Source organism: Equus quagga, chromosome 2, assembly GCF_021613505.1.
Source record: "Equus quagga isolate Etosha38 chromosome 2, UCLA_HA_Equagga_1.0, whole genome shotgun sequence".
Taxonomy (NCBI): Eukaryota; Metazoa; Chordata; class Mammalia; order Perissodactyla; family Equidae; genus Equus; species Equus quagga.
The window spans coordinates 177,597,623-177,622,186 of NC_060268.1; the positions used below are offsets into that span (position 1 = coordinate 177,597,623).

Below are 24,564 nucleotides of genomic sequence, written 5' to 3' on the forward strand. Positions count from 1 at the left end.
AATTGTGACAGGGGCTAAGACAATAACTAGGCAAAGTGAGTGCCTTGGAGGGGGTGGGGAGTCAATATGAAGGTGGACAGACAGACCTCTGGCAAAGATGAAATTTGAGCAATGAAAGAAAAATAAAAGGGACACAGTCACATATGATTGGGGATTAGGGGTGGTGTAGGCAAAGGAAAGGACACGTGCAAATGCCCTGAGGCAGGACCCCTCTGGGAAGGCAGTGTGGCTGATGTCAGTAAAGGGGAGGGAAGTGGGAGGTGAGGACAGAAAAGAGGGGGTGGTTGGACAGATGATGAATAACCTGCAGGTCAGATAATTTGGATTCTACGCTAAGTTCACTGGGAATCTTTTGAGCAGGAGAGTGACCTTATTGATTCACTATTTAAAGAATCTTCCCAGGGGCCGGCCCAGTAGCATAGTAGTTAAGTTTGCATGCTCTGCTTTGGTGGCCTGGACTTTGCAGGTTCAGATCCCAGGCACTGACCTAGCTCCACTCATCAAGCCATGCTGTGGTGGCATCCCACATAAATAGAGGAAGATCGGCACAGATGTTAGCTCAGCAACAATCTTCTTCACACCAAATCATCATCATCATCATCATCATCATCATCATCCTCATCCTCCTCCTCCTAGCTGCTCTGTGGAAGATAGATGACAAGGGGTGCAGCCGAGAGGCATGTGGAGACTGCACCCTCTGGCCCGGCAGCCCCTCCTGGGTGCCCCGGCAGCTCTTCTGTGCCAGGGTTGGCCTGATGGCCCTGTAGCCTGAGACCCCTCACTGGGCTCTGGGACATCGGAGTTGCTGGGGAGGGCACAGTACTAGGCTGTGACCTGGGGGCTCCGTTCCTTGTGAGGTTCTTGGACCAGGAGTTTGGCCTCACACCAGTGCTGCAGTGGCAGGGCCAGCACCTGTGACATCAGGAAGTTGTGCTCCCAAGGAGCTGGGACACTCACCAAGGTACCTGCACAGCTCCGCTCAGTTCCCGTCAGCTCAGGGACTTCTGGGGCGGGCCATGTACCGGGTGGGGACCGGGTGTCCTGGTGTGAGAGCAAGTATGTGTGGGGGGGCATGAGTACGGGGTGGGGACGCTTCTGATTACTAAAGGCCAGTCACCCTCAGCTGTGTCCACAGATCCCCACTCCCCCGCCCCACCCGCGGCTTTCTTGCTGCACCCCTCTCCCTCTCTCCTACCGACATGATCTCCCAGCTCCCTGAACCGTCACCACTGAGTCTGAGAGCTTCGTGGTCACTCCCCTGGGAGGGGGCTCGCAGAGGGGAGGGGACCCTGGGTTAGCTCAGGAGACAAGTGTGGCTCAGGGCTTGGAATTTCTCATCATTACCCTCGCCCCGACTCTGCACTTCCCATATTCAGAAGCAAACCCCAGGCATCAGATATAATTTTATGCATAAATATTTCAGTGTGGATCTATTTGAAAGGAGAGAAAAGTACACTACCATTATCATGCCTTAAAACTCAGCAATACCCCTTTCAGATTATCACATTTACCAGAGCACAGGTCACGTGTTCAGCTGTGGCCTCATTCTTTATTAAATTTTAAATTAGCTTTTGATTGGAAGCCACATCCAGAAAACTTCATGTAAAACAAACACTAAGAAGATGACAGGCAGGGGCCAGCCCCGTGGCCAAGTGCTTAAATTCCAACGCTCCGCTTCGGAGGCCCAGGTTTTCGCCAGTTCGGATCCTGGGCGCAGACATGGCACCACTTATCAGGCCACACTGAGGTGGCATCCTGCATGCCACAACTAGAAGGACTCACAACTAAAAATATACAACTATGTACCTTGGGGCTTTGGGGAGAAAAAGGAAAAAAATAAAGTCAAACAAAAAACAAAAGATGACAGGCAGAATGAAATTGCTTGGAGTGGAAGGCAGACATTGTCTGTCAATTACGTGTCAGTTATATCTTACATATATATAGCTAGTTATATTTACCAGTTTACTTAACCAGATCAACATATGGCAGTGAACACATATGTGAATTGTGATAAATTGCTACAGGGTGTCCCGCTGTGTGGCTAAAACAGAGCGTCACCCTTGGGTGTAAGGCATTGTTCACCTCCCCACTTGACTGAGTTTTTCTTCTATTTTTTTTATTGAGATCTCGAACTATGTTTTGATTAGAAGACAAACCTTAACCTTTTTCTGTGGAAACGCAAATCTGCAAAGGTGCAAGGCTCAGAACAAAATTGTTCAAAATATTATCTGGACATTCTGTATTTCCCGGGAGGCTAACATTCGGAACGTGGGACAGAATTGAGAACTCTGTGACTCAGAGCTGGAGTCCTGAGGGCTGATGTCACACAGCCTGCGTCCTGCTGAGTCTGGGGGGCCCGGCGGGGGCTTGTCCATTCTCGAGCTCTGGCCGAAGACGGTGCTTCTGAGAGTCAGGTCTCCAAACCTGCACGCCAGCTCTCCCTAAGAGGACAGCAAGCTCCCTCTCCGGGGTCAGAGGGGTGAGGAATGTGTTATTGAAGGGTCTTGTTCCCTAAAATTATTATTTTTTTTTTTTACCGTATTGTGCCATTGGCCTCAGGCAGCTCAGGACGGCTGGACTCGAAGCGTGCTCACTGTTTGGACTGTGTGCGTTTCTCTCGGAGCAATCTTCTCCCCTGTTATTGCTAAGCCTCTGAGAGGACTGGCTTCTCAAGGCTCAGAGAGTTTGATTAACCCAATTGCTTATTCCAGGTAAATTGGATTTTGAGGAAATTGGTTGGATATAGGAGGAAAAATGGCAGAGGAAGTCATGTGACCCACAACAAAGACAGAATGAGGGACAGGGGCTCCCAGAGAAGCTGATTCCTGGGCTGTGCAGGACACTCCCCATCTCTGCCGAAGGGTTCAGCCGGAAGCTTCTAGAATCTCCTTAAATGCTGAGATGGCATGACCTAGTTGGCAGTGGGAGAACTGAAAACTTTTTTTCCCTAAAACACATATCGTTTACAAAATGGGTTTGCATATTCTTGGCATTGCACAACATAACGTTTTGAAAAAACGCATTCCCTTAGTTATTCCTGCAGGAGATTTTTAAGCCTGATGTACTGCGAGGTGTCAATTCTGACTCTGAAAATGAACGTATTTCAGGAGGCCGCGGTGTTTGGGAGGAAAACCATTTGCCCAAGTGCAGGCCTGTTTGTTATCTGTGGCTGCACGTGACTGCCCGTGAAAGGGAGACAAAGATTCCTGCCACCATCTGTCCTGGTGGCCTTCTCTCTGGACTTCGCATTTCAGCCCCTTTTCATCCACAAATAAGCCCTTTTCCCACCCTGGGCCAGTGCAGGATCCTAGGCCCCTCCAGAAACATTCATCCCAGTTTTCCGCGCATAGGGCTCTGCTGTTTGGGTTCATTCCTCCTCCGCTGAAGGAGGATAGTGGGGGGCCCAGCGGCTGTGTGGGGAGGGAGCCACATTCACTGCCGCCTGCACTTCTCTGCCCAGGTGGGCGCTTGGCGTCAAGATGATTAAGATGATTGATTTAGAGACTATGATTGCCATTGGCGGCGGCTTACTGATCGCGGCCTTTCTGCTGATGTGCTGTGTCATCTGTCTTTACTGCAAAGTGGCCAACACATTGAAGTGAATGACGTGAGTAAGAGTGAATAGCACCCCCCTCAAATGGGATTCCTGGGGCTCTCTGCTTGAGCAGGGCCATTCCTTGCCCTGTGGCCACACCCTGGGTGAGGTCAGCAACAGCAGGCGGTTTGAAAAGGCAAAGGCAGGTGCATAGAATCTTGGCTTCCTCCCCTTCTGGCTTGGGGCTGTGAGCTCATAAGCAGAGTGTTCTCAGCGGGCGGCTCTGTGTGTCACCGCTGCTCTGCTGTCCCTTGACCTCACTGAGGTGACCCCCAGCTGGTTAAATCAGCGCTGCGGCTGGGCCCTCCTGCTGCCCCAGGCTGCAGACGGGACTGCGGGGAAGGCAGCTTCGTGTTCACACAGAGCACGGGCTGAATCCGTCTCCTCTGGCCTGAGCTGGGGAGCCCTCAGTGTGTCCTCTCACTCACTGCCATGGCCTTGGGGTCAGGGAGGTGGGCCTGTGGGACTATGGGGAGGCTGAGCTGTGTGAAGATCCTGGGGGATACCTGACAGTGGGGTGTAGGTCAGGAAAATTAACTTGGAGCTCTTTTCAAAATTTTTCTTACTTTACCTGGAGCAGAGCAGCAATTGTTGACCAAGTAAAGCAAAGTTTTAAGTTTGGGGCAGTTTGAGCGGGTCGGTGACTCGCAGAGCCCAGTGCGCAGCCTGTGGCACCTCCCATGGTGCTCCACGGCAGCCAGATGGGGACTGGGACACTGACCAGGTCAGACCAGTCCCCGGGGGCCAAGCCTGCAGCTGCGTCCTAGCATTCATTTTGCCCTTATTTAACATTTACCAAAATGGCTGGGGAGGAAAGGATTGAGTCGGAATTCGGGAGTGGGGCAGAGAGGCATAATCGAGGGCCGGGTCACATGGTGTGATGTGCTCAGCCGAGAACCTCTAGACAATTGTAAGAAATGGGCTTAAAATAAAGAAATCTAATCTAATGCTTTTCACAAAATCTCTGAAGGAAAATATGACAGCCAGCGGCATCGACACAAAAAGCAGGCGCCTCGGTTTGGAAGAAGGCCGTCCTGGGACAGCTGCCTCCTCGCCCTCCGCTGCCAGGCACCTAAGGACAAGCTTCCGAGAGCCGCGCTGTGCCGAGTGTCGTCAAAAGAGGGGTGCGCTCCCCTGCAGCGCCCCAGCCCTGTCTGGGAAGTACAGACTCGCCCCGTGCAGCTCAGTGGCCTCCTGACTGTTCTTTCCAGGTGTTCTCGGCCCGAGGGCAGGAGCGGTGCTAGCTCTGATCCCAGGCACGAGAGAGGGCCTGGAGCTCATCAGGTGTCGGGCAGTGACTCCAATCACAGCTTCGCAGTTCGGGCACCCTCTCCACCAGGTGGACCTCGGAACGCAGACACAGCAGTAACCTTGTGAACAATGCTGAACAATGTTATTTTGCTTATTGATAGGAATGTGTTGCACAGTGCTTATTAATCACACACACTAAGCTCTTGCTCCTGCTCCAGGGTGTTGTAGAAGCACTTTCCTGAGTTGCAGTGGAAACATCCAGGAGGCAACAGTTCAAACCTATCAGCAGGTGGGGAAACTGAAGCTCAGAGGGCAGGAGTGACTCTCCTGGTGTCCGGCAGCAAGTCAGTGATAGGGAGCCTGGGGCCTGGCTCTGAGCGTTTTACTTACAACCCCTCTTGCTTGGTGCCATGCCCCATCCGCTTCCGGAGCTTCCTGACCCCCCTGGACGGTTAACTTGCTCCCTAACCCCAGCAAAGAAGTCCAGGCGCCAACCATTTTGGAAGGGCTGGTGGCCGTCCTTGCCCTATTGATACCTGCATGGGGGCTCGTGCATGGTGATGCTGCAGGAGTGTGGGGGTGATGGGAGCTAGGGGCTGCGTAGCACAGAGGGGAAGAGGGGGCAGCTGATGGTTCAGAAGCAGTGAGGTAGTGTTGTGGTATCATCTGGGTTACAAAGGGCTTGTTTCATTCTGAATGGAAAATTCTGTGATTCACACTCACCAGGCCTGTCACCAGGTTAGTTATGAGACTGAGTGCCCAGCCTGCGACTAACATCAGGATCAGAGGCGTTCGTTATCCTTTTCCCCCAGCCTCTGCCCAAACACCCCAAATCCTACAAAAACTGCATCTCTGTTGGCAGAAAGTAGCCCAGCTCCCTGACCACGTGAGCCTCTGAGCCACCCATGACCAGCCGGGTTCCATCTCTGTGCCCGGCAGACAGCCTCTTCCTCCGAGTCTAGTCTGCCTCCGGACCGCCAGGTGCTGGAGCTCCAGATGAAGGCCTGGGGCCCTGGGGGACCCCACTACGTGGAGGGTCGGTCTGACACTCCTGTGTGAACACCCGTGTCTACAGCTCCTGCAGCTGAGTCAGCCCGTCTAGATCTGACTCCTGACTAACCTGTGAGTGGCATTTAATTCTAAGGCTAATTTTCCTTGCAAAACGGACCCGCCTGGTAGGGCTGTTTTGAGGATTCAATGAGATGTTAAAGAGAATCGTTTGTCACTAAACATTAATCCAGAGAGAGGATAAAAGATATGACTTTCTCCTCTTAGTAAGGACTGGGCATATCTTGTAAGCAGGACAGATCTTACCAACAAGACTGAAAGAACAATTGCCAGGGCAAATACATTTCTGCAGCTTTTATAGTTTTTATCAGTATTTTTTGAAAATAAGAATTCTGCTGCTAAGGACATGAAAGTCTTTTTGTTTCAGTTGCTTTTGAAACATTTCACAATTATACAAATCATAAATCTATAGATGATATGAAGATTCAGTTTAAAATTGCACTGTTGATAAGATTCAGTAGTAAGTATATAAGGAGCTTATAGTGTCCAAAAATTTTTCTTAAGGAAGTATTTTATTCAAACCTTGAAAAAGTTTATCTTGTTGATGTTTAGTTTACCAATTCAACTTGATTATTTTATTACTTAGGATTAGATTTGATTGTAACAGAAAACCTCAAAATAATGGTGGCTTAAACAGGATAGAAGTTGATATTCTCTTGCATTTAAGAAGTCCAGAGTTGGGCTAGTTTAGTGCCCTACAATCTTGTTCTACTAAGCTTCCTTTCCCAAGGTCATGTCGGGGCCCAAAAGGGCTGCTGGAGCTGTAGCTCTTGTATCTGCATTCCAGGAAACAAGGAGGAAGGGACCAAAGGTGCCTATTTCACTTCTGTTTACCTCCCCTGGACCACAGCTTAATCACATGGCCATGCCTACCTGCAAGGAAGCTGGAGAAGGTAGTTCTTATTCCAGCCGGCCCTGTACCCACCTCAATGTCGAGGGTCTTTGTTCCAGGGTAACAGATATTGAGGCCAACTAGCCAACCTTACCTTGGACATCTTTCTCCCTTAGAATTTTTAGTAAAATGGTTTCTTGTTTTTCTGAAAACCCACAACACAATGTTTTTATTTTGTTACCTTCCATTCACATCTAATGTAATACTTGGCATGGGCTATTATTTTAACCGAGTTACCTACACGTAACTGAGTTAAAGCCCCTGAAACTTGGAACAGCGCCTGAGAAAGTGTCCCGTAACCATGAGCCTCGGCTAAAGGTCCAGAGGAAACCCCTTCACGGCTCAGCGCTGACCCACCGGCCCGCGGCCCAGCCTCTGGTTTGGCTCTTAGATTCCTGCATGACACTTTGCTCCCTCCCTTTGCAAAGACTTTCCTTCACCAGCTCTCCCCAGCACGGGAGCTGGTTGGGGTGGGTGCACAGGAGCCCATGTGAAGAGGGGACGGAGGCCCCAGGATTTGGCAGACCTTCTGCACACCTCTGTTGAATGTCTTCTCCCAACTTTGTCCTCTCCCACCCCACATTCTGTCCCTTCCGATCCTCAGGAAGGACACAGGGAGGTTGGTCATCAGCCCCCGGCTGGGCCGTCACTCCACCTAGAACTTGGGGCATTTTATCAGGGTGTCGTGTGGGACTCCTGCCTCGTCCCCTGCTCCCCACTGCTACACTGGACCTGGGAGACAGCCTGCACATCCACAACCCAAAAGCTAAACTTCCCCAAGCTGGACCTGTCCCCGGTGGGCTCCTCCTTATGTGGGCTTTCCATTCACTCTCTTCCAGCCACAGACCACAGACCATTAACTAACGTGACAACTGTGGTCCTTAAGAGGAACCGTAATCCTCTGGGAGAGCGAGCAGAACTAACAGAGTGTGACCTCTCTAGGTTTAACTTTCCTGAGCTGTGTATGGGGTTCTACCTTCTGCCGTCTCAGTCTCTTCGGAACCAGGGCTCCTCCCATCACTTTAAAACTGACTTTTGCTGACTGAGCCCTCATGTTCTAAACTGCTGATAGGAGCCCCCAGGCAGCTGCCAAGGCCCAGGTTCCCACTTAGCGTGATGGCCAGGAAAACCACACCCTGACCGCTTTGCCCATCTTCTCTCTAATGGAATAGCTCCTCCTGCCAAGTTGGCTTGGACCCTTCCTAGTGACAAGCTGATCCCCATCTTTAACCAGACCTGCCTGCCTCACCTTGAGCCCTGATCACATCCTCTCCAAAAGGTCACTTTAGGTTGCCGCGGGGATGAAGACGCCTGTAAACATCTAGTAAATCCTTGTCCCCTGTTCCCTCCCCCCCTGCCCCCACTGGGCTGTGACATCGAGCCGCCTCCTTCCCCTGCCCCACCGTGGGGAGCTGTGCCTCCTCCTTGTTCTAGATCCTCTGTAACCGAACTCAATGGGTTTGTCTCTTGATGAGTGTGGAGCCAAAAAGCACAACCAAGACAGAAGTAGACCAAGAAAAGGTTTATTGCTTGCACAAACAATGGAGACCACCGGGGATAACTCCCAAAGCAGTGTCTCCCCAAGCCCGGTGGAGACTTTATACAAAAGAAAGCAGAAGATGAAAGGTTTATTTGTAACGACTGTGTTCTTTTAAGGTGTACACATTATTACATCACGTGATCTAAAAATGGCTGGCTGGACCCTCCTAGAGGAGGAGAATTTAAGATGCTAATGAGTTTGGGTAACTTTAGGACATGTGGTGCTGGGGACATTTTGCAGGGGCCTTTCTGCAAACCTGTGATTTCTCTGCAAGACAGCAACATCTGCAAAACAGGGACAGCAACTTTTGCAAAACAGAACACACAATTTCTTTTTTGTCTCAAAAACACTTGACAGATAACCAGATCCTCAGTCACCCTTTCTTTGCCCAGTTCCCTGGTCAAACCCCCTCTTCTGAGGCCCGTGCCATCCCTTCTCACCCTCGTCTTCCATGTGCCTCCAGCTGGGTCTCTCTCCTTCCTTCTTCATTACGCAGTGCCATGCTGTACATCTCCAGCTCCTACGGTACGTTAGTGGCTACACTCTGGCCATGAGGGACCTGGTCCGTGTGATCCAGTGGTTTTCAAACAAGGTTGCAGAGCTTCTAAGAATGCCTGTGGCTTGGGCTTTGCTCTAGAAACTGTAAAGCAGAACGTCTCGGGGTGGGGCCCGAGCGGCTTCGTTTTTAGCACATCACATGGTTCTGATGTGCAGCCGCGGTTCCTAGTGCATGGTCTAATCTATCTCCCTTTGATACTATAGAGAAAAACGTGTATAATGCAGTGCTTTCCAAATTATTTTACTCAATTCCCTGGGACACGTGGTTGCCCTGTGCAGTTTCAGCACTCGTCCATCACCCCAAAAGTCCCCTCTGGCCTGTCTGCATTAGGCCCACACTCACACCTGCACATGTGCACGTCTTCCCAACTGGCCAACCTAGTCCTTTGGTGGCACTCTCATCCCCAGGTTGTCCCCATTACATGTCTGATTGGGCTGCTGCTCCCCCAACTAGGACCACAACCCCAGACTGGCAAAGTGGCAGGTTTTCTCGTCCTCTTCCTACCAAGTTCACCACCTTCCGCAGAAAAGGCCCTGGGTTTTTGCCTCCTGCCTCAATCCAGTCGACCCCTCTCGTGGCGAAGCTGCTGGTCCCTATAGTGGGCCCTACACGGATAAGGACTATGGGGTGAGAGCATCTCCAGGCCACAGGCTCCCACTGGTTTGACCCAAAGATAGAGCAGGTTTTCAAGAATAAATGCTTCTTAATTTGTTGTCTGACTTGTGCCCCTTTCCAGAGCCCTGGAAATAGTTGTTTGTAACAATTTTGTCCAGTACCAGCCTTGATTTCTGTTGGAGAGGATGTGCCCACCCCTCACAGCTGGCAGTCCTGCACATATCCAGTTATAAAGTGAAGCATGTACGGGGTTCTGCCCAGGTCAGATTAGGTTCACTTTCTTCTCCTGTGCTGTCTGCACCTCTGGTCTCAGAATGACTCTGAGGGCCATGGCAGTGGCCTCAGTCCTTGAGAAAAATGGGAGGAAAAAATAAAAAAGGAAAGGAAAGCTATGTTCGTTGCACTTAGTATGGCAATAAAGTGGACTCCTGTGGTTCAGCAATATTAAAGGGAACAAGTGCTTCTATATAAATTTCAATTCTGTTCATAATCATAAGCGTTTGTGCCTGTACTTCTGCCTTAGCCCAAAATGCAGAAATAGAGAGTAGGTGAAAACTGAGAAACTTGTGTAGCAACTTGACACTGGTCTCCATGCTCTGCCCTCCAAGCATGTGGCCAGGGGACTGCCTCACCCAGTCCAGGTACTGTCCACCCTGCACAGTCCTCGTCATACACAGAACCGTACAGCAGCCTTGACAGCTAAGGTTAGTTTAGCCGGCTCTGGTCCCTGACATTCCCTGCGGACGCTGGCCCCAAGCCATTCCTCCTGCAACCCTAGTGTCGCGGGCGCAGCATCTGGCAGCAGCGGCTCCCGCATAGCTGATGCAGAGTGGGAGGCACCTGGAGGCTGGCGGGGAGGGGGAACCTCCCGGGCTGCAAGGGCCCTGGAAGGTGCTGCTGGAGTCCTGAGCAGGGCCTGCTTGGGGCTGGGCTCTTCCCCAAGAACAGAGGATACCTCCAGCAGAAAAGGGCTCCTTGAGAACAGGAAGGATTCTAAGCTCAACAATCCGGCTTTGACTTCCAAATCAGAAAGCAGAAGTGAAACAGACTCTGCTTGTATTCAGAAAAATGACGACACACAAAACCTGTGGAGTCATCACAGTACCTTTGCTGCAGAACGGCTGTCCAGGTCACACCAAGATTTGCACAGCAATTATCAGCGGGTTCCTACTTCCCTACTGCTGTTAATTTGATGGGAGGTGGTTTATGAACGTTGTTGGTCTGGGTCTGTGTGCTTACGTTCATAAATCCCTTATAATTCGTCCTGGTTCTGTCATTCACTATTTGTGTGACCCCGAGCAAGTCATCTAACCTTGAGTCTCTGTTTCTTCACCAGAGAAAAGGGAGTAGTAGTGGTGTCTGCTCCTCAGAGGTGTTAGGAGGAATGGAGAGTGGAGAGGCAAGCCCCGTGCACACGGCACGCAGAGCTGCTCGATACAAGATGCCTTCCAGCAAGGACCTTCCACAGAGGCCACTGGTTGGGGGCCACACAGCCATCCTTCCTACCACCCATTCATGTGTCACTGAAGACAGACCAGGCTTCACTCCCCCAGCTCAAATTCTGGGCCAAGATTTAAAAAGTGGACATCAAGTCTGGGGACAAGTCCTCTGCCCCTCTGCCAGCACTGCATCCACAGACCAGCCCCTTCTCAGTAAGCGCCGCCTGCCTCACACCCTTACTGTGCTACGCTGCATTTACATTTCTGACGGAAAGTCTCTCCATATCTGAGCTACAATAGTCCAAGAGCTCACAAAGCAGGAACATCAAGGCCCTTTTTGTAGCTGAAGAAAACTACTTCACACACATTCATATCAGGTTCATCGGAACGTGGGCAGATCTGTTTCCTCCCCCAGCACAGCTTTGCACTGAAAACAACATGCAGCAAGGGACGCAGTCAGCGCGAGTAGCCAGTGTGGTTTATTCATCTCCTTCCTGCCACCAGAGGCAGCTCTCGCAGGGCCTGGGAGCTGGCGGGCGCCCGGCAAGGGTCCGAGTCAGCCTCCACGGAGGGAAGTCCCATGCACGTGGGCCCGATGTCAGCCCCAGTCCCGTGTGGATCCCTGTCTGGGTGGCTCCACTAAGCAGGAGGCAGAGTTGAGGGCATGGCTTCCTTGCTCCACCAGTGGCAGCCGTCCTGGCCCAGTGGCGAGCAGCCTGGTCCAGGGGGCTGACTCAGCAGCTGTGGGGCTGCAGCGCCGTCCTGATGCCAGCGGCCAGCGCTCTCGGCGTGGGGCTCTCTGCAGTGCAGCTCACAGGCAGGCCCTGGGCGGCCAGGGCGCGAGCTGTGGTGGGGCCGATGGCTGCAAACTGCAGAGAGAAGAGGGAGGGTGCCTCAGTGTGCCAGCAGGGGTGGGGGAAGCAGGAGGGCGATGGGTGCAGGGTCTGTTGGACATCTGGTCGGGACATCACTGCTCGGGCGAGGGCTCATGAACGTGATAATATCTCCTGATCTGAGTCTGGCTTTAGAGCCTGCAAAATGCCCTCACCTCCATGATCTCATTGCAGCCTCCCCGGCCTGAGTGAGCTCTCATGGTCCCTGTGGCTCAGGTGGGCGGCAGGCACCTGAGGCCTGCCCTCTTGGCTGAGTCCTCAGAAGCCACAGCTGCCTACAGTTCTCTGCCTTGTGTCTCGGGGCCCTGGGGGGGGGGGGGTCAAGTGGAACACAGGACAAAGTCGAAAGGAACTCTCGGGGTGGCAAGGGTGGTAGCTGGACCCCTAGGAAAGCAGAACAGTCAAGACCAGGGCCTGGAGCCAGAGGGTTGGGTTCGAATCCCAGCTCCGTAGGACAGTGGCCTTAGCAAGCCACCCACCCTCTCTGGGCCTCTGTCCCCTCACTCGTAAAAGAGAAAGGTTAACAGACTTCCTCATGGGGCTGCTGCAAGGATTACGTGAGGTGATGCATGTGACCGCTTGGCTCAGCGCCCGGGACATATAAATGCTCAGTGACCGTCAATGGCGCTGCTTGTAGGGTCACTGTTATTCCAAATTAGAAACCCAGAGGGCCAGGGCCTCACCAGCAGGACTTTCTCTTGGAACAAGCACGTGTCCCAGGGCTACATCCAGAGCCTCGCTTCGGGCTAAACATGATTCTTAGTCGGGACTCTGGCCCTTGCTAGCTGTCATTACAGGTCACCGAGCCTCTCTGAGCCTCAGTTTCCTTACCTGTGCAAGGGCCACAATCATCCCTGCCTCACAGCACTAGCACGGGGATGAAAGGAGAAGATCGACAGCTCCCGGCAGAGAACACACTCGTTTCCTGCCTCCCCACCCGGATTAACAACGTGGACGATGCACCTACCTGGAGAGGCCTGTGAGGGTGAGGAACTGACAAGAGCAGCCTCACCCAGCACCCCGCCTCACCTCCCTCCCCAGGTCGGGTGGTGGGACAGTGAACAAGGGCGGCCTTTGCGGACCAGGACGCTGTGGCCTGAGGCTCCTCCCCGGGGCACATGGGAATGAGAGGAAGAAGGCTGCTGTCCCACAGAGGCCTGAGCTCCCTGACCCCCTACTCCACCCTGTGAAGCATCCACTCCTCAAGAAACTCCCTGGGAAAAAAACCGAAGTCGGACCCCTATCTCATACAATACACAAAAATTCACTCAAAATGGATCAAAGACCTAATGTAAGAGCTAAAGCTACAAAACTAGAAGGAAACACAGCAGCGAATCTTCATGACCTTGGATTAGGCAATGGATCCTCAGATACACACTCAAAGCACAAGTAACAAAAGAAAAATGAGAGAAATTGGACTTTATCAAAATCAGAAAAACTTTTGTGCTTCAAAGGACACCATCAAAAAAGGGGAAAGAGAGCTCACAGGATGGAGAAAACTTTTGCAAATCATGTATCTGATAAGGGACTTGTATCCAGAAAAAAGAACTCTCACAACTCAACAACAACAAGAGGACAAATGGCACAGATGTGAAGACATTTCTTTAAAGAAGATGTAAAAATGGCCAATAAGCACATGAAAAGATGCTCAACATTATTAGTCATTAGGGAAATCCAAATCAAAACGACAATGAGATCCTACTTCACACCCACTGGAATGGCTATAATCATAAAGACAAAAAAATCAGTGTTGGCGAGGATGTGGAGAGATTAGAATCCTCATATATTGCAGGAGGGAACGCAAAACAGTACAGCCACTTTGAAAACAGTTTGGTAATTCATCAAAATGTTCAACATTAAGTTACCATTTGATCTAGCAATTCCACTCCTAGGTATATACCCAAGAGAAACGAAAACTTATGTCCACACAAAATATTGTGTTCAAGCGTTCATCATTATTCATAATAGCCCAAAAGCGGACACAGCCCAAATGTCCATCAACTGATGAATGGATAATAAAAGGTGGTCTGTTCATAGAACGGACTATTATCTGGCAGTAAAAAGGACTGAAGTGCTGACACATGCTGCACCACAGAAACCTTGAAACCTCCGTGCTGAGCGCAAGACGCAGTCACAGAAGACTGCATACTGAACGATCCCCTTAACGTGAAATGTCCAGAACAGACGAATCCAGACATGGAAAGTAGACCAGTGGCTACCAGGGGCTGGGGGGTGGGGGAAAGGGGAGCGACTGCTAATGGGTACAGGGTTTCTTTTGGGGTGATGAAATGTTCTGGAATTAGATGGTGGTGATAGTTGTATAACTCTATGAATACACTAAAACCCACTGAATTGCACACTTTAAAAGTGTACATATTTAATTCATAAAAAGTGAATTTTATGGTATGTGAATTATATCTCAATAAAGCTGTTTAAAAATAATTTTAAAAAGAAAGAAACTCCCTGAGACTGGGAACCAGCAAACAGCAAACGTGGTCTCCGCAGAAGCAGGTTTTGGTCACAACATGACTTTTCCACCAGAGCCTATTATTCCCTCTGAATTCCTTTGATCACAGGACGAAGAACATCTGGAGAGTCTGGAGAGTTCCAGCTGTGTGACTCGCCACACTGGCCTGGACAGACCTTCCCCGCCAGACAGGGCTGGACCAGGGCTGCAGAGGGTGCCCTCTGGAGCAGGGGAGTCTAATGTCTCTAAGCACTAACGTCCTCACTCCAGCACTGCGCACCAGCTGGGGAGGGAGAGCACCAGCTCAGGTGTGCGAGGCCGCAACCGGGGCTCAGCCGGCTTGGAGCCCAGCCCTGCCCCTGCTGGCTACTCACTTCTAGGCATGAAGATGGCCACTTCACAGGGCTGTGTGAGGGTGAGCCGTGAGAAAACAGGGAATGCACCTGGCACGTGGTAAACAGGAAACTCAGCTGCTTCTATTTGGTGGTTGTTAGGAATTTTCTGACCTACTGCTTTGTGATGATCCCTGTGTGGCCTTTAGAGACATGCGCATGGCCTTCTCAAATCAACTGTCAGCACGTTCAGGTCAGTGGTCACCCCTTGACCGTTGGTGGCCCACCCATAATTTGTGCAGGGCTGTACAAACGGTGGGTCCTATAAAGACTCCTGGGGAGGGAGGAAGACCACCTGGCAAACACAGATGAGACAGGAAAGCCACGCTCCCCATTCCAGATGGAGGCCTGTGTCCTCTGTCAACCTGGAAAGATCCTGCCTCAGCCAGGGAAGTCACTGTGATGAAGGACAACTCCCGCTGGGGACACAGCATCTCTGTGGCTCCCAATAACCCACAGTAACTGCTGATGGCGCCCGCTCTGTCCTTTGTTCCCCTCCCTGGTGGTGCAGAGCCACGGTCCGGTGACATTCTTAACTACTGGTGGGTGGCACACTTTACTGCTACACTAAGAGGTGACTGGGCAGAACCCCCGAGAATGTCTGGAGGTGACAGGAACGTGACAGATCTAGGATGGGCACACTTACCTAACCCCCAGCCACTGGGCAGCCAGTGGACTAAGTTTAGATTTCAACTGTCCATCTGCGCTTTTAAAAATGTTTCTTTTTGAAGGAAGATACATTATAATTAAGTAAATCTTTAGTTCTTCATCAAGGCTGACGAATACGAATACGAAGAAGCCCGGGATGAATTCTGTGTTGTTATGTTACCAGGCTGCCCAGGCGTTTCACAGCCAGTGTGACTGGATGGGCTCATGCTGCAGGTCCTGCAGAGGCAGTGTGGCACAGAGGGACAAGATGGGGCGCCCAGCACCGTTCCTCACCCCAACCTCCAAATGGCGAGCGCTCACTGTGCCGGCTCCTGTGCTGAGCACTCCGTGGTCTTGTCTCTTTAATCCCGCCAACCCTAAGAGTTAGGCATTGTCTTTCTTCCCCAGTGACCCAAGTGCAAGTCTTGGGCCTTCCTGTAACTCACCATGTGACTTTAGCAGGTCATTTAACTTTTCTGGGCCTCAGTTTCCTCACGTGTAATGAGGACAATGGTTTCCATTTTGCTGGACTCCTACCCCGGACTGGTGCGAGAATTACACGACATATTGCCTGGAAATGCTCCGTCATCTGACCATGGCTCTGCTATCACCATGGCCAACAATGTGGGATCAGTCTTCCTAGGTTCATATCATGGCTCTTCCCACAACCTGTGTGACCTAGGGCAGGACACACAACTTCCCTAACCCTAACACTCCATCTGTAAAACTGGGAAACTGTGCTGTGGGCGCACCTGTGAGAAGAGGTGAAGGCCTTCCCTCCGTGTGACTGCGTGAGTGCCCACAGTGCTGGCAGCCCCGTCCTGGGGCCCAGGTCACACCCACACCCTCTCCTCAGCCCCACAAAGTCCTCTCATTACAGGTGCCACAACAGGTGTGATGACCCGTGGACTCATAACAAACACAGGTCCTAAAAAGTATGAATGTTAAGTCCCTTGAGCTAAAAGATAGGAAAAAGAGGAATGCTTTTAGAATAGATAGTTCAAGACATTTAGATGGAAAAAGGGGGAAAGGATGCTAATGACTGTGACAGGCCCTGAGCTGAGGACTTCACTTGAATTCTCTCCTCTAACCCTGAGACTACTCCGCAGGCAAGACCATATACATGTCTATAAAGGCCACAAGCGGATAAGGATCCTCAGGTTACAAATGAGGCAACAGGCTCAGAGAAGTTAAGGAACTTGCCTAAGAGCACCAGCTAGGAAGTGGCGCTGCTGAGCTTCAAGCCTGGGGCTTGGGAATTCTGGAGCCCTGCCTTTCCAATTCTACAGAGCTGACATCTGGGCATCTGCTAGGTCAGGAATGCTTTGACCTTACATGGAAACTTACAAAGGACACTGAGTAAGATTAAAAAAAAATCTGAAAAAGACCAGAAGCCCACTAAATACCTCACCTTAATTTGATCAATGCTGTCACCAGATAACTCTTGAATATGCTTGAGACTGTGCGTAAGGCCAGAGGGACTGAAAAATGTGATGCTGGCTGGAACACCCTGTGGGGGAGAAAACAAGATGACTCCTTTGCCATGAAGCGGAGAATGTTCCCCGAGCCCCGCCACTGCCAACCCCTCAGCCACAGAAGGCAGCCCCTGGCAGCCCAGGCAGATTCTCAGCGGGGGTGGGGTCCCAGCTGGTGTTGGCATCCTCTGCCCTGTTGGGGCTGAGTTCAGGCGAGGAACTGTTCAGAGAGCAGAGTGCGACGGAGGGGCTGGGTGCTGCTCCTGGGTCACTCTGCCAGCCCCCAGGTCTGTGTCTGCCCGGCCAGAGGACATGGGCACTGTGGACTCCATGTGCCCAGCCAAGTGGGCAATGCCTGTAGCAGTGTGGCCAAAGTGGCACTGGTCAAGTAAGGCAGCAGTTGAGCCCAGCTCCCTGTCAACCCTCCATCCCTTCTGGCGACAGGGCAGACAGCGGACAGACTGGCGGCGTGGCCTTTCTGCTTTGGTTTGTGCTAACAGGACTCTCACGACCAACAAGGCCATCAGAAGCCAGTCCTGGGAGAGGAAGTGGGGGCGTGTTATAGATGTGGAAAACTTCAGTCAACTCAGACACGCACCAGCCACTCTTCTGCCTGAAGCCTCCAAAGGTCCCTGTGGCCTCCCAAAGTCCATCCAGACTCCTTGGTGGGCACTGCAGGCCTGTCTAGTGTGGGCCCAGCCTCCCTTCCAGCCTCTGCCCCTACAGCTCCAGCAGTGCTGGCGCCCCTGTCAGCCTCCGGCTTACTACATCTGGGATGCGGTACAAAGGGCTTTACAGCAATTATCCCCTTTAATCCTTACAAAAACCTTACCAGATGGGTCTATTCCCATCTCACAAACAGATGGAGCCTCCAGAAAGTCACTTCCTCAAAGTCACTCACTGGGGATGTTGGAACCACGTACGGAGCCAACAGGTGCAAGGCCTGTGTCCCCCACCCCCACGCCTCCACTGCCTGGGTACCCACCCTGCCTGAGGAACAGAACGCACCTGCTGGGAATAGTAGCTGTTCAGGTTCGCTTGGATTCCCGGGTGTGGAATCTTCTGATAGACAGTTATGCTTTCCATGGGAATCCCTGGACACAATCAAAACCAGGAAACAGACTTCATTGCCCTGGGAACACAATGGAGTCTCTGCACCTCGGGGAAGTTAGTGGAGACCCCCAGTGCAGCACTACCCTCCTGGAACAAGCTGCCAGGGGCTGGGAGTGTGGCGCAAGGACATGCAGTCTCGGCTGACCCTCTGCGGCCGTGTGAACACCGCGGGGGAGGCTGAGATGGCAGAGGAAGGACAGGGCCCTGAACCATGGCCTGCCTTCAGACTCACGGGTGCCTTTTCTTCCCGTGTTCGTGTGGGGTGTCTGAGGGACCGTCCTGGCCACTCCACCTGTGCTGTCTGTGTGGAATCCCACGCCGAGGGCAGGGGTGGGGGTGGAGCTCTCAGGGAGTTTTTCAAGGGGCTGAAGCAGGCAGCCAAGAACCTTCTGAGGCCCAGAGGCCTTGGTCCCTGGCAACCTTGGTCTCCAGCAACCTGATGCCAGGAAGTGAGGTCCAAGGGCAGGTCTTGGGAGAGGCCATGAGCCAGAAAGGGGGCCGAGTCAGGAGCTGCGTCCCAGCTCTGCCTCCACGGGGCCACGTGCTCCTGGACGGGCCACCCCTCTCGAGTGGCTCCAGGACCCCCGCCTATAAATGAGTGGATTAGGCTCCGGACTGCCTCACATTCCCTTCTGTTCCATTCAGTGACTCTGAACCTTCCCAGGGTTTCACAGCTGGCGAGGAGGGAGGAGGCACTGAAGTGACCAGCACGAACTTCGATCACAGACACATTTACTAGGGCAGCCTCTCAGCAAGGAAACCTCAGGCTTATGGAAATGAAGTAGGAGAGAAAATCTCTCAGAAGGAATCAAGATAATTTTAGCATAAAACAGCAACCTATCACCATTTCATACCCAAAAACCTAAAGAAAGAAAGTGAAGTAGCAAATCTCCGATTTACGTAGGATTTCTTTAAAGATATCCATGCTCAAGCTTTCTCTTTTGTTCTCTTCTGGCACTTTTCTTGTTCCAGAAAGGCCCCTGACCTTGCAGATCTTAGTGCCTAATGTCTTCTGCCAGTATTCCTGGTACATTCAGAAGATGGATGACAACAGGGGAGAAGAGATGCAATCTCGCTCCATTTTAATACAGGGCTTAAACTCATCCTGGGTAACACGCTTCATGTGGATTGTTGGAGGCTCAGGGCAAAGGGAGAGGGTGTAACAGTTGCAGTTCCATGAATCGCTTGCTTTTGGAGAGCCAGGCATTGTGCTACGTAACCTCACAGCCGCTCTCTGGTTACCGGCTCTGAAGCTGTGGAGACAGGCTCTATGGTTACAGCCATTTCACAGCAGGACACTGATGCACAGAGAGTTGCCCTCACTCACCCAGCTAATGAACAGCAGAGGGAGAATTCACATCTGTTTTTGTCTCACCCTAAAGTTTGTACTTCAAACTGCAGATTCCTTCTTGCTCCCAGACCAACTATGTGACGAGGAAAGGTGTGCAGGTGACACCTCAGACATCTGAGTCAATGGAGCTGGAATGCTCCAGGGCATGGGCTGGTTCCTAGACAGTGAAAGCCCAGGGACCACAGGGGACCCAGAAGGAGCGAGGCCTGAGTGGCGGGGCTGGAGCATGCTGCATGCCAGCATAAGATCAGCTCCGTCCTTGGACGTCCTTCTACCTGTGAAGCTGCCCCGGGGTCGCCTCTAGACCACTACCACTTGTACCCTTGGTGAAGGCTCAGTGACACTGCGTGCTCCCAGCTGGAGCTGAGCAGACAAAGCAAGGAAAGCAGACAGCACCCCCACACCTAACATGAGGAGTGCCCCGCCCTCCCCCGGCCTGGCTGATCCACCCAGGCCTGCTCTCCCTTGTGGTCCCCGCAGGGCTGACCACTTCTATCACCATGAAGGCTCTCAGCAGACGCCAGAGAGGAGAGGGAGGCAGCGCCCCACGACTCGGTGCATTCTAGTCACCTTTGTCCTTGAGCATTTTCGGCAGGATCTCTCCTTTGAGGGTTCCACAGGGAAAGAGAAGAGGCAGTGCTGATGACTCCCCTGCGAATAAATAACCAGACTTTGTAAAAGCTCTGGAGACACTCCGGGGGAGGGGCACGTGCACAGGGGCGTGGGGAGGAGCAGCCCCAGGCCCTGCTGTGCTCCTCGGGTCTCAGTTCCAGCGACTGTAAGAGGCAAGGACAATGGCTACCACGCTGGCCTTGTATACAAAGCTCACAGAACTAATGTGGATGAAGGTGCTGAGAACACTAACCTCCACAGAGGCCAGGGCTGCCGTCCCCCATGCTCCTCTAACCCCCTCTCATCCTGAAGTGGCTCTGGCAGCAGTCACTATTTAGGGTGCAGACTCTGCACCTTAACCAGAATCAAGAAGTCAGAGGTCAGGCCTGGTGCTGGCACTGGAGGAGACACTCTCTACCTCTGGAGGAGCCCTGGATGGGACAAGAGGCGGCTGAAGCTGGGGCTCCAGCTCACGAGGAGGCAGAGAAACAGCAGCCAAGAGTGACCTGCAGCCATCTCCAACAGAGACAAGCTGCACGCCCACTCACATCCCAGCCAGGACGGCAGCACCAGGCCAAGTGCCCAAGGGGCTGAGGGACCCTGTGCAGGAGCCCCGCCTGCTGAGAATGGCCCTGCCTCTCATCCCTGCTCCACGTCTCCACGCTGGGGAGACTTACGGAATTTTCTGCTCTAAGCTCACTGCAGAATCATGAAGACAGCATGCGATTTGAACACGAGTTTGAGACAATACCATCCAACAAAACTTACGGGTTCTCGGATTCCAGAATCCTCCTCAAATGTGAAAACAAAGCATTTTAGTAGAGCTAATCATTTCCCCTCCACATCTGTCTGTCCAATGTAAGAAGTGTTAATGGGTGTTGGTCATACACAAACACGTACTTTTCTACATCTGTCAGACCTCTCTGAACACATCTTTTTTTGGTGATTGCAATCAAAGGAAGAAATAAACCAAACTTTTCCCATCCAGCACTTTCTCCACGATGTCCAGCTAAACAAGAGGAATAACCACAGGCTTCTTTGTTTCAAGTTACTAAATAACTACAAACCGATGCATGTTTTCTTTATTTAAACTGCTCTGTAAACATCAGTATGTACTGACATATAAAAGAACACAAGGAATTATGAAATTTTTAAATAGAGATAATAGATGCCCACTGACTTCTCTTTCCCAGTGTGAGGAAAATGTATCCATGCACTGGGGGTGCCATCTCTAGAGACACATTTTCAAAGCCATGTTCAGGTGCTGTTTGCTTAATCAGAGCCCAGGCATCCCTCCAGTGCCTGCTTGTCTGTGCCTGTTGGGGGGTGGGGTGTGCAGGATTCTAGGGGCCAAAGCTGCTCCAACAGACCCTTCTCAGCCCCCTGCTCTGGGGCAGCTGTGGGAATCCGGCAGGAAAACCAGGGGCCTACCTTTCCAGCAAGCTGAACCCCAGAGGTGTGCAAAGCGCCTTCGGGAGATTGTAGAATTTACTGCCCTTCGAAGCATCCCTTCGGCAGGTCCAGCAGAGTATTGAGCTGCTCATTCTTATTCTCTGACTGCTGGCCTCTACTAGGGAGACGGGGAGCTTAGCATCTGCTTCCTGGCCCAAGACAGGCATTTGTGTCTTTCTCACTGCACCCCCAGTGCTCAGCAGAGAGCTGGGCCATGCAGGCCAGACCAGCTCAGCTGCCTTCCTGGAAAGCGCTGCCCCAGCAGCAGATGGGGAGCAAAGCTGACAACGTTCTGGTTGAAGCCTCTTTCACTGCCAAGGGGAAAGCTACCTCAACAGTATTTCCTGGGGAGCTAACCCCCTTTGAGAAGTCAAGGGCAAATAACCCATTCCTTTTTGGGATAAGCTTACCGCCTGCAGATTTTTAGACCAAATAGGCCAGTGCTGAATAGGTCAATGTTAAAGCTGATTGATTCTGCAGAGGTGAGAGAGGCGGTCTCTCCGGGACAACAGAGAGAGACAGGAGCCTGGCAGGAGTCTAAGCTGACAGTGAAGTGGTGAATCATGGGGCTCAGAGGCTCCGCTCTCCAGTCCTTTAGCAGGACAGAGGCCTGGACTGCTCGGCTGTGGGGGTTGAAGACAGCAGCGGTGTTGAAACTCCTAGGAGAGTGTCATGCAGCTGGGGTGAGGCTCGATAAGTAGTCACTGTAGGTAACCAGGATAACGAAACTGATTTTGTAAATGTCATTTCATTGGAGGACATGTGCGCACGTGTAAAACTCCACAACTTGCAGGTCTGCAGTGATTTCACCCTCTGAGGTGCTGCTGTGACAGTCCAGGCTGTGCACGCAGCGGGCAATTAACTGTGGATAACTAGGATAAGGAGTCTGATTGGGAGGGAGGGAAGAAGAGCTGAGCAAGTCTTCAAGGCTGCAGTAACTTTTGTCAGCTGCAAGTCCAGGAGGACATTTCAAATAAACTTCAGCACAGTCTGACTGCCTTTGACTTCCTCTCTCTCTTTAAATTTTGTAATTGTCTTCTGTCTTTTACCATTTAACTTGCACTTTCTCCTCTGTTAGAGGAGATATCCTGGAAGGGAAGGAGAATTGTCTGTCAGAATGATGTGCTATCAGATTAAATGTGTTAATAGCTTTAAGCACTTACAATAGTGCCTATCATAGTAAGTAAGTGTTTAAGTAAAATAAGCAATAACTATGATTCGGGTCTGTTTACTCCAAGCATTGAGAGTAGATTCTTAGCTTTTAAAATCAAGCTTCAGAATTTACTCCGGGAGAAAATCATTAATGCCTTGGTAAAACCAAGGTGAAAATCCTTCCTTGCAGTCAAGATGGATTATTATTTGGATATTCTACTTGTGAACTGAAGATTTATTAGGACCCACAGACATGCTGGAAATAAATTAAAGGAAGTGACAAGGGCTTTGCAAAGAATGCAGACCAGTCTCCTTCGTCCGAGATAAGGGCAGAACCTGTTCATATCCAGCACCCACGCCCTGGGTCAGTTAATTGTGTATCTCAGTGTGCTATCTCAGCTGTGACACAGATCCTTTCTGTCTTGTGTCTGCAAAGTGAGGAACACCAGCTTGACAGCTCTGGACCTTAGAATAAGGAATGACTCAGTTTCCTTCCATCTCCTTCCAGAGCTAATGCATCAACTGTGAATGCAGCCAAATCATCTGCTGAGGAAACAGGCTGGAGCGACCTATTCCATTAAGGAGCTAAGTGTCCCACCCAAAGAACCAGTAATCTTCCCTTATAAAACCTGGCACTTAATCACACAAGGAATGCCAAGGTCGACCACTTACATTGATTTCTACATTAAAAAAGAAGGGCTTTGATACCATTTAACAGCGACCATTATCCCCTGATACGATGTTAGAAACAAAGAGTCTGGAGTTGGATCACTGTGGAACATTCTGAATATCTGCATCCCACCCAGCAAACAGCTGGGGGAGGAGCCCAATCATACTGATGCTCCTCTCCCTCAGCAGAGGTGAGGCTCAATGGCTGAGAAACAATCCCTGGGGCTAGGGCCACATGACGAGGAGCCTAGGACAGTGCTCACCGCTGGAGAGCCAGAACAACTGCTCTTGGCTTTTCAGCAGCTGTTTCAACACCTGGCTGCACAATAGTGAGCAAGCGGCATGTCTGTGCTGATGTTAAAGAAAATGGCTCCTCAGCCACCCACAGTCTGGATCAATCCACAGGAAGCAACAAGGCAGCCACTGGGGGCCTTCTGCTTCAGGAGCTACACATCTGTTCAGCCTCAAATACTCTTTTAGTCTGCTTCCAAGAGCACTTCTTGGAATCCAGAAAAGTCTCCTGGGCTTCCAGGTGAATATACTCCTCATACAGCCAGAGAAGGTGGCCAGAGAACAAAGGGGGCCAACAGCTTTCATTAGCAGGAAATTATGCACATGGTGAACTCTTTTTACCCCAAATTAGTCTCCTGAACCATGTGTTTTGAACTTGAAAATGTCTAACAGTTCTGGCTTATAACATTTCCTGCAAAAAGCCCAGCAGCGGTGGCCTTTCCTTAAGCCTAGCCCAGTTAGAGAGATGGGTCTGAAAATGCTCAGCCTCCCAACAGAGCAGGCTACAACATGTGTCGGGAGCTCGGTGCCCCTGAGGTGAGCTCTGAGGTCAGCAGGGCGCAGCTGCCCTAATGGGCCTTCCCCACAGCCCCAGCTGTCACCAAGAACGCAGCCAAACCCCGACTTGGCCACGGTGACTCACCAGCACTGACAGTGTGTCCACACCCAAATGAGTGGGATGAGCTCTTAGAACCGCTTTCTTGTTCCTGTGACTTTTTCACCTGATGAAAAACAACTGAGCATATTTTGGACCAGAAGTACACAGAAGAAGGGAAACAGCAAGAGTCTGGGAGCCAGACAGTCCTGGGCTGGAGGCCCAGCCTGGCACAGATTAGCTCGGTTACTTTGGACAAGTCACCCCCTTTCCAGCAGTAAAAGTGAGTCTAATAATCACCCCTTTGTCACGGGCTCAGCACAGCAAGGTATCAGACAATCGGAGACCACATGCACAAGATGGCAGCATATGCCGGGCGCATGATGGGCCCGCCATCGCCTTGCTATACTCAACGAACGTGTTCCCGGTGCTCTCTCTGCAGTCCTGGCAGAGACCCCAGCCATGAAGCAGGGCAGCCGTGAGGAAGGCGGTTCC

At 51.5% G+C, this 24,564-nt stretch overlaps 1 protein-coding gene across 3 annotated transcripts in view; it reads right to left on the bottom strand.

Moving 5' to 3' along the window:
• Positions 1-8,313: 8,313 nt before the first annotated feature.
• The window catches only part of UROS (uroporphyrinogen III synthase), a 41,556-nt gene continuing 25,305 nt past the window's right edge, over positions 8,314-24,564 (bottom strand). For all 3 annotated transcript variants that reach the window (XM_046653774.1, XM_046653772.1, XM_046653773.1), the window contains 4 exons: positions 19,869-19,949; positions 17,843-17,928; positions 16,771-16,869; positions 8,314-11,828 (listed from right to left, as the gene is read on the bottom strand). In XM_046653774.1, the coding sequence (XP_046509730.1) occupies positions 11,694-11,828; positions 16,771-16,869; positions 17,843-17,928; positions 19,869-19,949 (401 nt within the window). In that variant the 3' untranslated portion in view covers positions 8,314-11,693. The remainder of the gene's footprint in view (positions 11,829-16,770; positions 16,870-17,842; positions 17,929-19,868; positions 19,950-24,564) is intronic.